The sequence below is a fragment of the Rosa rugosa genome, chromosome 7 (genome assembly GCF_958449725.1).
Source record: "Rosa rugosa chromosome 7, drRosRugo1.1, whole genome shotgun sequence".
NCBI classification, from domain to species: domain Eukaryota; kingdom Viridiplantae; phylum Streptophyta; class Magnoliopsida; order Rosales; family Rosaceae; genus Rosa; species Rosa rugosa.
The window spans coordinates 14,556,765-14,571,818 of record NC_084826.1 but is presented as its reverse complement, the minus strand read 5'-3'; the positions used below and the strand labels follow the sequence as shown (position 1 = coordinate 14,571,818).

Genomic DNA, 15,054 nt, shown 5'->3' with positions numbered 1-15,054 from the left:
AAAAAAATGTCTTTAGAGATTCTAATTACTCAAATTAACTAACCTAGACTACTCTAAAAATCACGAAATTAATTATAAATGTACTAGAAACAGAATGCAACCAGCATACAAAATTTGGGGTTTTTTTTTGGAATTAATTTGATATGAAAACAAAAATTAAAAAAAACGAGATCAGAAGGTTAAAAAGAGAAAACCGATTTTATGGTTGAGAGAAAACAATGAAGAAAACTAGCAGATCGCCATGAATCACAAGCTTGAGGTTGAGAAGAAGAACTTACCGAGAGAGAGAGAGAGAGAGAGAGAGAGAGAGAGAGAGAGAGAGAGAGAGAGAGAGAGAGAGAGAGAGAGAGAGAGAGAGAGAGAGAGAGAGAGAGAGAGAGAGAGCTTCAGACAAATTTTTGCAATTAATGAAGTGTAGAAATTATTACAACATGATAGCTATTCATAGTAGCAGAAAAAGAAAAAAGCCCTAGCTATTACACCATGTAAATACACATCAGCAATGCACACCGAGTCACCACTACATGTATTACAGCTGTATAGCACCTTATTTGTTGACTGGATACTTGACTATGATCTTAACGTTGACCTGTTAACAAGACATATGGGGTAACATGTTGGATAGACTGGATAGTACATTGTTGATTGATTTTTTAACATGTTACTAGCATAAGAATTCTGAGTTTAGAACCTGTAACCATGAACCGTATTTTATCTTACCCACAACGTCTACTTATGTTTCAGTCTTAACTAATACATTGATGTTATGCAATATAGGGAGCCCTTCTAATGAGAACCACTAAAAATCTAAAATGAGACTAGTTGAGGACTTTCTAATCAATAGTTTGGGAGACTCACTTTGTGATTACAGTACGGTTAATCAACAGTTAGATGTTTATGTATGCATGAATAGATCACTTCTGAAAATTTTCTTCCCAATTGCTAATCGTTAAGGTACCAAATTAGATCAAATCAATAGAGAAACCAAATCTGTCAAACATGAACCGTTTATGTTCATAACTGATAAATCACGATTATGAATGACTTAACTATTTTTAATTTGGTTGAAAATTTTCATAAATGATCTACATATAAATATCTAACTATCTAACGGTTGATTTGCGGAAATGTGATCGAAAAGTGAGTTTCACAAAAAAGTCCTCAACTAGTCCTCATTTTAGTGGTCCTCATTAGAAGAGCTCCCATTCAATATATATATATATAAGGTGGTGATATTCACACACCCCCTCTATTTTTCTATTACTTTAATTAAAATATTTTTTTACAAATTATCCTAACTACCCTCCCTTGCAATTATGTTTCTTTTTCTTTTTTCTTTTTTCTATTTGGCAAGTCAATCATGAATCAAACATCATTATACAATAAATCAATTTTTTTTGCTACTAAGATATTATGATATAAAGATCTTCCAAGTAACACTAATTTTCAGCAGTAAATATGGTTTTGCTCTCCACACTCTGATTGTTAGGTAAAAAGGTACCAGACCTAATTCAACATTGTGAAGAGAATGCTAATACAATAACTAGTTGGTTATTTAGAGTAGTAGTTATAGTTATTGAACTGAAATGTATAGATGGTAAAAAGTTGGTAAGCATATAAAAATGAAATGCATAAACCATAGTTAGAGCTGCAAAACCAAAGAGTAAAAAGTTGCACATGATCTTACAGTTGCAAAGAGCAAGCTATCCTTATTTCAACACATTTAATTCCTTTCAACTAGAAGCAATGATAAAATCGTCAGCACAAATACTTAAATAATGTATATTGGAGCATGAATTACCCAAATAATTTGGCAGAAAATAACAAAAACCAATGTACCAATCCATAACATTGCTTCAAAAAAATAAAAGCTAATAAACAATAGTAACTAGAAGCATCAAAACCAATCAACCCTCAATAAAAAACACAAAACCCTTTTGAAACCCACCCCCACAAACAACCACTCCTTATCTCTGAAACCCCCCTCATATTATAATTTTTCTATGGCAAAATCTTTCGTATTCTAGCATAATATAGTAGAACTAATCATGTCTATAATCATAAGGCTATCATTATTAGGTTGTTGTAAAGTTCTATAGTTGCTTAATGGATTCAAATACACCAAATAATTTCAGTTAGAATCTAACAAGGAATGATGGACTCAAAGAGGCTCGAATGATCACTGAACTCATATTTTTCTTCCATGTCTCCATTGCAAATTAAGTGTAAAATTTTCTCCAAAGATGGATCTAAAGTTGTTTGTTCTGCTTTGATTGAACTTCAAAGCATCACATTAGAGAGATAGAATGACCATGCTAGAGAAGTTTTTGATGGAAAAAAAAAATCGAAAAGAGTTTTAAAGTCCTCTGTGCCTGCGGGAAAATAAGGGTATACGATTTGAGGATGATTGAATTGCTAAATAGAAAAAGAAAAAAGAAAATGAAAAAACTTAATTGCAAGGGAGGGTAGTTAGGGTAATTTGTAAAAAAAAATTGAATTAAACTAATAGAAAAATAGAGGGGGTGTGTGAATAGAGAAAAAAGGTGTGTGAATAGCACTACCATATATATATATATATATATATATATATATATATATGTATATATAAGAAAAAAATGTTAACTTGCTTTATTATGAAAAATAATGTTAGGTTAACTACATTTTAGGATTAATTTCAGTTTACCCCCCTGAGGTTTGGGGGTGTCATGACACCCCCTCGACTCTCAATTTTGAATTTTTACCCCCTAAACTTTCCAATTTCAGTCAGTCATGTCCAATTTCTCAGATTCCGTCCAAATTGGACGTCAATTCTGACGATCTGACCCACTTTGAAGCCTTTTAAGGACACATATGAGTTTTTTTTTTGTCTTGAAATGACCATAAAAGGCTTCAAAGTGGGTTAGATCGTCAGAATTAACGTCCAATTTGGACGGAATCTGAGAAATTGGACATGACTGGCTGAAATTGGAAAGTTTGGGGGGTAAAAATTCAAAATTGAGAGTCGAGGGGGTGACATGATGACACCCCCAAACCTCAGGGGGGTAAACTGAAATTAATCCTACATTTTATTTGCACTACTTAACACCACTAGTTGATTTCACATTATTTGCACAACTAATTAACAATCTCCGTAGAAAGACCCGTATTGGTTTGAAAGTCCCCGGCCCTACTCCACTTGGTGAGGATAACATTTTGAGCCAATAACAACTCCAACCTCCAAAACAATTATAATCGCATCAACTAAGTAGCTGGTGACATTATGTCACAAATGTAGGGGTGTAAATGAGTTGAAGCGTGGAGCCAAGAAAATCATTTGGTGTTCAGATTTAGCTTCTCTTTTTTAATACGAAAAAGACTATTAATTATAATTGAAAGCCTCTACCACAGTTTACAATATTAAATAACAAGACATTTGAGGCTTTGTCTAGTCAGATTTAGCTTGTTTTTGGTGGAAACTAATTAGTGGTGTTTGATGAGCTTGGCTTGCAAGGTTTTTTTTTTTCCCCCTAAAAGCTTGAACTTGGTTCGTAATAGGTTTCAATACTTCAATTTTCTTTTCATGTATGGGTTTAAGGGATTGGGTTGGTTGGTTACCAATACCAATCTACGAATCCCAATCTATTTGGCCCAACCGGTCCACCCACCCATTGGCAACGTGCACCGAACCGGAACCGCCCGCGCTAAATCTCTCCAAGATCATAGATAACGGTTGGCTCTCTCTGTCTCTCTCACTAAGCTGTTAGTTGGAGTTGGAGATGTCCATAGTTGCAGAGTTCCTCATCACCCACTAAACAGTAGCCATGCTTAGCTCTCTCCACTCTTTCTCATCATTCACTCTCCTCCCCACTCCTTCTTCAAAACCCACCACTCCATTCCACTCCTTCTCCATCAGAGCCTCAACCAACAAGGACCCCAGTTCAAACTCCAAGCCCACCACAACCTCCAAGCCAAGCTCGTGGGTCAGCCCGGATTGGCTCACTTCCCTGACCAGCTCCCTCACCATATCCAAAAACGACGACTCGGGCATTCCCGTCGCCTCCGCCAAGCTCGATGACGTGTCCGACCTTCTGGGCGGTGCTCTGTTCTTGCCTCTGTTCAAGTGGATGAACCAGTACGGCCCAATATACAGGCTGGCGGCTGGGCCCAGAAACTTCGTGGTGGTCAGTGACCCTGCTATCGCTAAACATGTGCTTAGGAATTATGGCAAGTACGCCAAGGGTCTTGTTGCCGAGGTCTCCGAGTTTTTGTTCGGGTCGGGTTTTGCTATTGCTGAAGGCCCACTTTGGACGGTAAGGTTGTTCATGATCGGATCTTTGCTTGGTTTTAGATGTTGGGTGTAGTTTGTTCTAATGTAGCTTTGTTTAGTTATCTGTTTAGAGTTGGTGTTATGCTTTTTAAGGTTTCATACTTGTTATAGTTAGGTATTGGATTGTTGCTTCATTAGTAATGTGGTACCTCAAGGTCTCTCTTTTAGAGAGACAAAGAGAGACCTTTTAGATTTTGTCTCTACTTCATAGTTAGCATGACATTTTTATTGCATAATTCAATTAAGGTTCTAGCTTTACTTGCTAGTCTGCTACTTGGGTTCAATTGATTTTAGATTTTTCTTTTTTTTCCCTTCAGTCTTGGCAAATTGGTTGGGTACATTGAGAAAAGAATAGAAATGCATAGTCAGTTTATAATTTTCAGAAGCAACAAGATTGACGATTTTTATTCCATCTTTCGCGCTACTGAATATCATCATTGGTTGATTGTTTTGCTGAACCTGTTACGTTTTGAAGGATTTTAGAGATCAGTGCTACCAATGAGTACATGAAATTTTAAAATTGGGTTTTTGCATGATATTATAGTTTTCATTCTACATGCTTCCAACCCGTGATATTAAATAGATGAAACTGTGTATGGGATCAGTAGGGTTCTTTCCATCTCATTTGAGCATAATATCTGATATATACTAGGCTAGGCGCAGGGCTGTGGTGCCATCTCTTCATAAGAAGTACTTGTCCGTGATAGTTGATCGGGTATTTTGCAAATGTGCTGATAGATTAGTGGAGAAGCTACAAGCTGATGCACTTAGTGGAACTGCTGTAAACATGGAGGAAAAGTTTTGTCAATTAACTCTTGATGTTATAGGGCTGTCTTTATTCAACTACAATTTTGATTCTCTTAATACTGATAGCCCCGTCATTGATGCTGTTTACACTGCATTGAAAGAAGCGGAGCTTCGTTCTACTGATATATTACCATATTGGAAGGCAGGTTTTCCCAACTCGCTTAATCCTGGGCTGCTGTACTTTTTTTCCTTTCTTGGGTTCTGACAGTACTTTGTGATTTGATTTTTGGTTGTTGCAGGTTGATGCTCTGCGTAAAATAATCCCAAGACAAATAAAAGCTGAAAAAGCAGTTTCAATTATCAGGAGTTCTGTCGAAGAACTTATTGCTAAATGCAAAGCAATTGTGGAAGCTGAGGGTGACAGAATTGATGAGGAAGAATATTTAAATGAAGCTGATCCAAGTATCCTTCGGTTTTTGCTTGCAAGTAGAGAAGAGGTCTGCATAATCTTGTAATCATCATCGTAACTGTTCTCTTCTATCTTTAGAATGCAGTAAGTCAGAGAGATTTATTTCGGACAGGAATGTTTCAGTAAACAATTACAGGCTTAAGAAAGGTCCATTTCGGATTGGAAAGTCAAGTACCATGTTTCAATAAAAGTTGATACGCCTGTTTGTACAAAAGTAAGGTTCATGTAGAACAGGAAAACACTCATTTCCTCTTCTTGATGCATATGCTGAAAATGTTCATCTCATTCTAGTTTGACCAATATGCTTGAGTTGACAAATTTTAATACGCTGATTTCAAATAGGAGTCTGTGATTACACTCTGAACTCCCACACCGCCTCCTAAAAAATTGAAAGTGTCATTTCTTTATTGTGACTATCATTATCCCTTTTCAATAAGTGTATTGTTAGCATTTATTAGTTCAGCTTGATATCTTAATTTTTCTGTCCAAGTGAATCTATGCTGGCTTGTACTGGATTTTATATAGGCATCTAAATGTTTATATAACAGGTTCTGAAGAAGTTCCTTATTATTTCATTTATGTTACTAAGAATGATTGAAACTGAATTCATAAGTTCAACACTAATCTGAAACTGGAATTAACTGTCTTTGATTTTGCTGTAAAGATTAGACTAAGGACACTATATTCTTTTGTGCTAAAGTGATAACTGAGGACTCAATAATTTCAGGTTTCAAGTGTACAATTACGAGATGATCTTTTGTCTATGTTGGTTGCTGGACATGAGACGACTGGTTCAGTATTGACTTGGACGCTATATCTTCTAAGTAAGGTATCCTTCCATTTATGTGTTTTTCTTGTGCAAATAGGTTACTGAAATACCAGGCAATATGTACTGTATTCTTCATGATTAATTTCTTTGTTGCAGGATTCCCGTTCATTAGTGAAAGCACAGGAAGAAGTTGACACAGTTTTACAGGGACGACGTCCTTCCTATGATGACATAAAGGATCTGAAGTTCTTAACTCGCTGCATAATGGAATCTTTGCGTCTCTTTCCACATCCTCCTGTATGTTTTCTCTCTCTGTTATTTGAACTGTAACACAATTAGGGAAATTTGACGACAGTGTATGATATAACTGCATAGAGAATCGTGCTTTTTGGTGATGGCTGCATTCTACTGGTTTATATAGGTTTTGATAAGAAGGGCTCAAGTTGCTGACGTGCTCCCTGGAAATTACAAAGTCAACCCTGGTCAGGATATTATGATATCGGTATATAATATCCATCGCTCTTCAGAGGTATGAAATTATATGTCTAGAAAGTTCTCTGTGTTCCAGACAAATTCAGTGCTTTCCTCCCTAGTGCGAGTTTACATGTTAAAACAATTGAAATATGACTTGTTCTCGTTCTTTGGATGTGTACTTTTGTTTCGGTTGCTTTTTCCTGATGATTTTACAAGGTGTGGGAGAGAGCAGAAGAATTTTCACCAGAGAGATTTGATATGGAAGGTCCTATACCCAATGAAACAAATACAGATTTCAGGTACGTTTTGTAGTTATAGATCCCTCACACACGTAGCAGCAAATTATGGTTAAACTAACTTATCTATTGCTTGTAGGTTCATTCCATTCAGTGGAGGGCCACGAAAGTGTGTTGGTGATCAGTTTGCTTTGCTGGAAGCTATTGTTGCTCTGGCAATCTTTATTCAGCACCTGAACTTTGAGCTTGTTCCTGATCAGAACATTAGCATGACAACAGGAGCAACAATTCACACTACAAATGTAATGCCTTTCACCTCACATGCAAGAATATTTTACTCATTTCTCCCCAAATTCAATGTGGATTAGAAATATAGAATCGTATCAGATGAATTGTGTTGGGTTAGCTTTATATTTGCCTTGGTACTTGGTAGCATATTTGCTGATCACAACACTTCTGTACATAGTTTTCACCTTTGTGATAGATGTGGCAAGTAATGTGATTGGTAAATATTTTACAGTCATATTCATTGTTTTCTTTTGGCCTGTTTCAATCTATATAACTTTCACTATGGTTTTGAAGAAGTGAAACAAGAAAGAGGAATGATATCTTTTGTAAAACCGATATTTATTTTGGGTTCACCTCTTATGAAAGCACAGAAGATCTAACAGGGTTGCTGTTTGTTGCAGGGTTTGTACATGAAATTGAGTCAACGGCAAGCAAAATCTGCGTTTGCTGCTTCGTCCATCTAACTGTTTCTCTTAGCGTTTACCTCCTTTTGAAATGTCAGAAGTTTGTGAAGTGTTTTACCAAAATGAACTAAATTCCAACGGAACCAGCTTATTCATAATAATCACTTTAATGTATGATTTTTTTTTTTTTGGCAAGGTTTTGATGTATGATTTAAACTGCCACTTTTTCTTATTGTTACAGAGGTTAAAGAGATTTGAACTTTAGTCATGACTGAGCTACAGACCTCCACTTACAATGAGCCAGAAAATATGAAGAAAAAGAAAGATGTATGTCAGTAACCAATGTAATACTAATCTTGTCTTGTTTGGTCTACGTTTTCATGACAGTTTGGGGTAAACCAAATCCCAGATGCCTGATGTGGCCAACGAAGTCCCATCAGCCAACTCACTAATACCAAAAAATTTTACTTGGGTAGGTTCAAGTGTGTGTGGACAATGGCAGATGTAGTTTTTTCCAGAATCAAGTCCTTGAGCCTCGTCTGTCATTGTTGTTGTCATTGAGTTGCTCAGCTTCTGCATTGAAATCGAGATCATCTTGTTGCAGGCTTGCAGCCTTTAAAGAACATCTGCCCCCAAGACTATTCATTTGTACACATTTAGGTTCAGAACTACTTGCATCTAACCTGAACACTGAATACTTGGACTGGCTTTCAAAGGAGTAACATTTCACCTCTGGAAGACCAGGTAGGAGACCGCTCTCCTATGCTTTGCTACTAAAAAAGGCTTCCAAATGATAGTCTTTTGCCCATGAAAGCAATATTCTTACTTTTATTCCCTTATTATTGATCCAGAACTTCTAAGGGATCAAAAACAACTACGTACTCTCGTCTCATTGCCTATAGCTTCCCATCCTGGAATTTAATTTCAGCCATATGTTCATCATCTTTCATCTGTTGGAAAGTCCACGATTCATCAGTTGGCCTGCAAAACACCAACCTACTTCTGTTATATGTAATTGCTGCTACAATGCATTTCCAACATTTTGGATCTGCAGAGGCCAGGGAGATCCATGGGCAGGCGCTCACCAGTGGTGGCAGCATAAGCCAAGCCCCTATCATTGGATTGATGAAAAAATTCTGCGACCAATTAGGACGTTTCATCAAAAATTCAGTCATGATCAACAGATGCCATGGAGATTTACTTATAAGCTTAAGAATCTACGATGTTATTTTTTTCCATGTCATATCATCTGCCAAGGGTTGCCTTTCTTTTCAATCCCACCGTCCGAGAAGGAATCGTCTTCACTAGTTAAAAACTTAAAATCATAAGAAACAATGATTATATAATACATAGACATCTTGCTGCATATACTAAAGAAGTTAAGAACAAAGTATTACTTAACCATATACATAAACTTAAATAACATAAAGTCACGAAACATGCATACTGAATAAGGTGAACCCTGAAAGCACTCACCTATTGATGACGCCATCAGAGCTCCTCTGTGATCAATCTCCACCTGCAATCTCCTATGTTGCTGAAAATATGAATTGCTTATATATAGGGCGATAGGTCCCGGACCTAATTGAGGCTATATAGAGTTATAGACACAGAAGTATTGGCCTAATAAGCAAACGAATAGAATGACTCCATGTTGAACTTGGATCCATTACAATAGCCGTTCCCATTAATTGTTATGCAAGAACACATTAAACCCCAATACTAATAGGACTATAGTAGTAAATCATGCAAGAACACATTAAACCCCAATACTAATAGGACTATAGTAGTAAATCATTCTAATAGGCACATCCTATTCACGCCCATACACACCAAAAGGGACAGATACCCTCAGTCTCCAACTGGCTGGGTTTTTTTGTAGTGTTCGTGCATAATATTTTGATTGTACCAATCTACTATGGAGTTCTATATGCCATTCAATCAAAAAATTGAAATCCATAACGTGCCATTCTAACAAATTAGAAAACAAAGGACCTATATCTAAAAGCTCCTTCAATATATGAAATGATGAGCTTAAAATTAGTAATTGGCTCTGATTTATTTGGTTATATTGGGCGTAAACCATACCCCCTGTGAAATATACAAGTCCTTCGACGAACCCTCTCCCTTTGCATGTTGAAGACCGCTTCTGGAAAGATAACTGCAAGTTTTGTCGGCTAAGTTACAAGCAAAAACACCAAGTCGATTATGTTCATCCCAATTATAGCAGATGCAGTATGTTCCACATCCAAGTCCAAGAAAAGCCTCATCTTTGGTTGTCATAAATGACTCGGCGAGCTTCGACATTGACATAGAGGTGCTGTGCGAGGCGGATACAAAGATTACTCGGTCTTCATCAACGTCATTCGTCTTCACCCAAATAGGTTTAGAACCACTTCTATCTATCTTGAACACATAAAATGGAATAGCATTCTGATCGCCGTAGGGCTCGTAATGCGGCTGCCAAACCAGTAAAACCTCACCTTTGGAGGACCAGATAAATGATGCAGACGAGAACCAACCGACCCAGTCGTCCTGATCCCCAGCCCCATGTGGGATTCCAGCTACCATGGTCTTTTCCTTGCAAGCAATAATTTTCTCACACTTGCCTTTGCCTTGGCAATGATTTAAGGGATCTAAAACAAGAACAAGTATAGAATCCATATCCTCTCGTATTGCGTATAACTTCCCATCCTCGTGAAATTTAACGTATTTTATATAACAATTTTCTTGCCCTTGCCAAATACATGATATATGACTACTTGGCCTGCAAAACACCAACTCCTTCCTTTCTCCTGCAATTACTGCAACGATGCAATCAGAACATCTTGGATCTGAAGAGGCAGCGGAAATCCATGGGATTTCGGTCAGCTGGGGCAGCTTAATACGATCACCTGTCATTGGGTTCAAGAAGTAATTGATGGACATCGGATCAATCATATTTGATGCCCATTCAGACATTATCAACCAGCCATCAACTGAGCCCGAGCACCGTATTGATTGATTACTACGTGAAGCACCCATATTATTATCTTCTCTTCGAAACTTGAGGTTATAGACTCTGTCTTCAGTTGGACTGTAAAGACTATATTTCACATCTTCTGAGTCTAGAAAATCGGCCGAATTCAAGAGCCATGGAAGTCTGGTTACTCGTTGAAACCATTGTGATGATACCCTTCTCCAAGATGGACACACAGCAGCGAATCTTCTTGAATCGACTAGGGTTAGACGCTTCACAATCATTTCAATCAATTCATCAGGAAGATGCTTGGACCACCTGTTGTAGTCATCTATTGTGCGTTTTCTGCTATTCATACTCGTTAACGAGAAACAACGATACTAGATCGAGCACGGAAGAGAAGGTAGAGGTGGAGATGAGGTTGTTTATATAGGCTTCAAACTAAACCTAATCCTACAAGGGATGTAATTAAAACACATGTGGTTCTATTTGAACTCAGCAAATATCTTAATACACCCGGCACTAAAACGTTAATTTCAAATTAAAACACAAAACCCTAGGCGGCGAGTTTTCTCTCAAAACACAAAACCCTAGGCGGCGTTTGGTCGTCTAAAGCAGTGTATGCCCGGTCTGACGGCACGCCCTCGTGGCGGCGTCGTCGGACGGGCCAAAATGGACATCGTGTCTGGCGGTGGCTGGTACTGGTGTATGCCCTGTCGAAGTGAGGGTTGTATGGTGCTGAGTTCGCTCTCCAGATCTGTTGGAGGCCATGCCGGGGAAGGCAGCGTCAAGCAGGAGACGGGCGTATGACGCTGGAGTCGATCTCCCCAACATCGGAGTACATACGGCGGGAGGAGAGGCTACCTGGGGATGATGAGTGTATGGCGGCGGTATGCTCAGGCTGCATCGGCGTGTTCCGATCTGGTCTGGGTGTTTTGGATCAGAGGGGGGGCCGCGGGTGCTTGGGAGGGGTGGCCTTTCTTCTCGGCGTGATGGGGATGATAGAGGGACGGAGAGACGGCCAGTTGGCGGCGACGGGCTTGCTGCCGGCGATGGGACGGAAAGCATGGTTCCTCGGAGATGGGGGCGTTGCAGCATCATTGGCCTACAGTTTCGGCGACCCAAGGCTCCGGCTGGTACAGAAGTGGGCTGGGCCCTAATCTGTGGCTGGAGTATCCTTGCTTCATGGGTCTATGTTAGGGTTTGGGCCCAATTTTTGGGTCCTGCCCAAGCTATTTTATTTTTTGCAGTTTTTTTCTTGTTATATTCCTTAGGTTGGATGCACTTTTTGCGACCAATAAAATCCTACATATATTGTGTAGGCCTAATCGGGCTATGTGCCTGTGTATGCACTCTATGTGCCTTGTATGCTCTAGGTCGGCGGCGAATTATTTGTTTCGTCAAATGGGCGCTACCACCTAGTGGCAGGGTGAGACTAAGTGTCGTCGGATTTCAGCGGCAACATAGGGAGAAAGCTGTGCTAAAGCTGGTAATTATGCTATGTTGTACACGGGGTACATATCGAGTTATCTTTCTGCTATTTCACTGCTATGTTAAAGCAAATGGAGTAGCTATTTGTGCACTCTTTGCTAGTTGGTGCTTGTTAGAATACAAGTCTCCTGTAGAGTTTTTTGATATTATTTCAGAAATTACTCTAGATGCTTATTGTAATCAGGGGTTTAGGCTCAATGTTCCCCCCTTGTATTCGACAGTTTCATTAATCAAGGCTTGAGGGCAGCCGCACCAGCCCTTTATTAAAAAAAAAAAAAAAAAAAAGTTAATTTCAAAAAGTAAAATAGCACAAGAAAATTTCATTCTCTTTGGTCCGTAAAAACAGGGGAGCTCTAGGGTTCGTAAAAAACAGGATTTGGTTCGTTTGCTTGTCCGGCGGCGCCCCCACTCTGACGGTGGCCTCTGATCTCGTCGGTGGGTGGTGGGTACTGCCAGACAGGCGTGGTTGGGTGGTGGTCAGCGGTGGGGCTGCGGCAAGAAACTCTCTTTCATCTTATGACGGTGGCGACGGTGGCTTCATGGTTTCCAGTTTTTGTGGTCAGCCGCAAGTGAGGTGCTGGGTGGTCAGTCTGGGTGGCAGCGATGGGATCTGATCACACAGTTGCTTGGTTTGTGGAGGGCTGCTGCGCGGTGGTTGGGGATGCATGGTTTGGTCGGTTCGATTGAAGTGCACGGTCAAAGTAGGTTTGGTGGGATTGGTTTAGCTGCGCTCGACGGGTCACCAAAATCTAGGTTGATCTTGGAAGGGGTATCAGTTTTGGAGGGGATTGAGAAAGTAATTGGTGAGTATATGGATTTGGGGGAAACTTTGGCTGATCTGGAATTGATGTCCAACAGGTATAAGCTCAGATTGTTGGTGACTTTATTGATTTCAAGATCTTTCCACAGGGCTGGTGGTGGAGGTTTGGTCTTTGGCCAAGGTGTGTTATTATTGGAGTCGTGCTTACCGGAGCTGTGCACCCTGACTCTATTACGACTGAATCCGAGTTGCTAGAGCTGGCATCGTGGATGAGGAAAGTTGATAGTTGCAGTCTATTTTGTCGATTTGTAAGGTTTTATTTTTTGGTTTGGTCTAATTAGTCCTTCCTCAATTGAGCGAGGGTTTGGGTGTCTTAGTTTCGTGGTTGTGCCATTGTTATGGTGTCAATTCTAGGGACTATTTGTTTTAATTTCAATGTTTTCTTGTTGTCAATGTAATGGGAGACGCCCCTACACGTATACTGGCGGGTTTGGTATATGGTGTCGGAAGGGGATTGTTTCTTCTTGAGGTTGGCTATAAGGATGTATCGGGACTCCTGGAAAAGGTTGAGGGTTAGAGTTGGGCCCTTATCGGCTCATGGTTTCTCTAACCGCTGGTTCTACATTTGGGGTATGAGTAGGTTCTTTTCTCTAGTTGGAGTAGTTGGAATTTTACAGAGTCATCCCCGTCTTTGTAATTTTTTAGATTAATGAATTTCTTCTATTCTAAAAAAAAAAAAAACGTTAATTTCAATTTTATCCTTACATACACCCAGAAAGCATAATATAAAACCCAGCAAATTTTCACAATACAAACCTTAATTTTTTTCTTCTTTGAATAAAATTTATCATTGATGAATTCCTTCCTTTGATACATAAACCGAAATTTAATCAATAGTTAGATGATCTATGGCAAGCTCGATCAAATGAGGCAAGCCTTGAAGAGAGAAAGAACAACATGGCTTGAAACTATTGAAACCTAAGTATGTTGTATGCATCATATTATCAGAGCCCAAATTACGTACTGCAGCCAAGCCTAACCATGACTTGTTTTCAACTGCTGGCCTTGCAGGGCCTGAAGAATTGGGGTTGCTCATCAGTTGGTACATGTCGTTGATCTTGCATAATAGGTTGGCTCACTTTGCTAGTTTAGATCTTGTTGTGGGTCTTTGTTTAGATGAGGCTCCTACTTTCATACAGGATGCTTATAAAAATTTGTCTTAATTTCTCTCATTATTTACTATGGTAAATATCTTTTTTATTCATCTACAACAATTTTTTCTTGGGAAAATCTCTCTCTCTCTCTCCCTCTCTCTCTCTCTCTCTCTCTCCTTTCTTTCATTATTTACAACTGGCAATGTGCCCACATTTCACGCAGGTGATATTGTGATGTTAATGGAAAATAGATCGACAAAAAAGAATAGTGGTTATTGTTTAAGGATATCTCTATTTGTGTTTGGCCCAAACTCTAGATTACTTGACCTAGTGGTAATAGGGTTAAATTAGAAGGATCTAGATTCCTATTCAATGTACGATTACTTTCCTTGTACGATTGAGATTCTATGCATTGTAATCCTCTATATAAAGAGGCCCCTATTATCAATGAGAATATACAGCAAATTCCTCTCAATTTCAGTTTCTCTACAACACGTTATCAGCACGAAGCCCTAACCCTGAAAACCCTAATTTCGTAACCTTCAAAATCCTGCAACCACCGCCCCACATATCGAAGCCCTATTCCCAAGGAGCCCAGAACCGGCGGCGGAACCACCGGAACCGGCCCGAAAACCCCTGAACCGGCCATCGGAAAATTCGGACCGGCCCCTGCCTTGTGCCTGCCCTCTGCGCATCTGCCGAGTCGCTGCCGAGCCCTGCGCACCCCTGTGCCTGCACCTGCTGACAGCCCTGCCGAGATCTGCCGAGTGCTGTCGACATCTGCCGAGAAGCCCCGCGCGCATCTGCCGAGTACTGCGCACCCGTGTGCCTGCTTCTGCCTACTGCTGCCGACAGCCCCGCACAGGCCCCTGCCTAGACCTGCCGACAACCCCTGCAAGCCACCTGCCGAGACCTGTGACAACCCCTGCACGAGCCCTGCATAGCCTCCGCATAGCTTCTGCACAGCCCCTGCAAGTCACCTGCAGCAGCCCCGCCC

At 39.8% G+C, this 15,054-nt stretch overlaps 1 protein-coding gene across 2 annotated transcripts; it reads left to right on the top strand.

Annotated features, from left to right (window-relative positions):
- The first annotated feature begins 3,589 nt into the window (after nt 1-3,589).
- On the top strand, nt 3,590-7,957 carry LOC133723616 (carotene epsilon-monooxygenase, chloroplastic). Of its 2 annotated transcripts, none has more exons than XM_062150506.1 (9): nt 3,590-4,294; nt 4,970-5,255; nt 5,353-5,550; nt 6,250-6,351; nt 6,448-6,588; nt 6,713-6,820; nt 6,982-7,064; nt 7,141-7,303; nt 7,691-7,957. In XM_062150506.1, exons 1-9 carry the CDS (start codon nt 3,801-3,803, stop codon nt 7,751-7,753), a joined length of 1,638 nt encoding a protein of 545 aa, XP_062006490.1. In that variant the 5' UTR covers nt 3,590-3,800; the 3' UTR covers nt 7,754-7,957. The 2 variants fall into 2 exon arrangements, with proteins under 2 accessions (XP_062006490.1, XP_062006489.1); XM_062150505.1 differs by having other exon boundaries at nt 3,594-4,289; nt 4,959-5,255.
- The last annotated feature ends 7,097 nt before the right edge of the window (nt 7,958-15,054 follow it).

What these genes read in the sequence shown, in the direction of transcription:
- LOC133723616 (XM_062150505.1), top strand. Translation starts at nt 3,801, where the DNA reads ATGCTTAGCTCTCTCCACTCTTTCTCATCATTCACTCTCCTCCCCACT. An exon ending in CTGAAGGCCCACTTTGGACG is followed by an intron (nt 4,290 to 4,958) that starts GTAAGGTTGTTC and finishes GATATATACTAG; the next exon opens with GCTAGGCGCAGGGCTGTGGT. An exon ending in ATATCCATCGCTCTTCAGAG is followed by an intron (nt 6,821 to 6,981) that starts GTATGAAATTAT and finishes TGATTTTACAAG; the next exon opens with GTGTGGGAGAGAGCAGAAGA.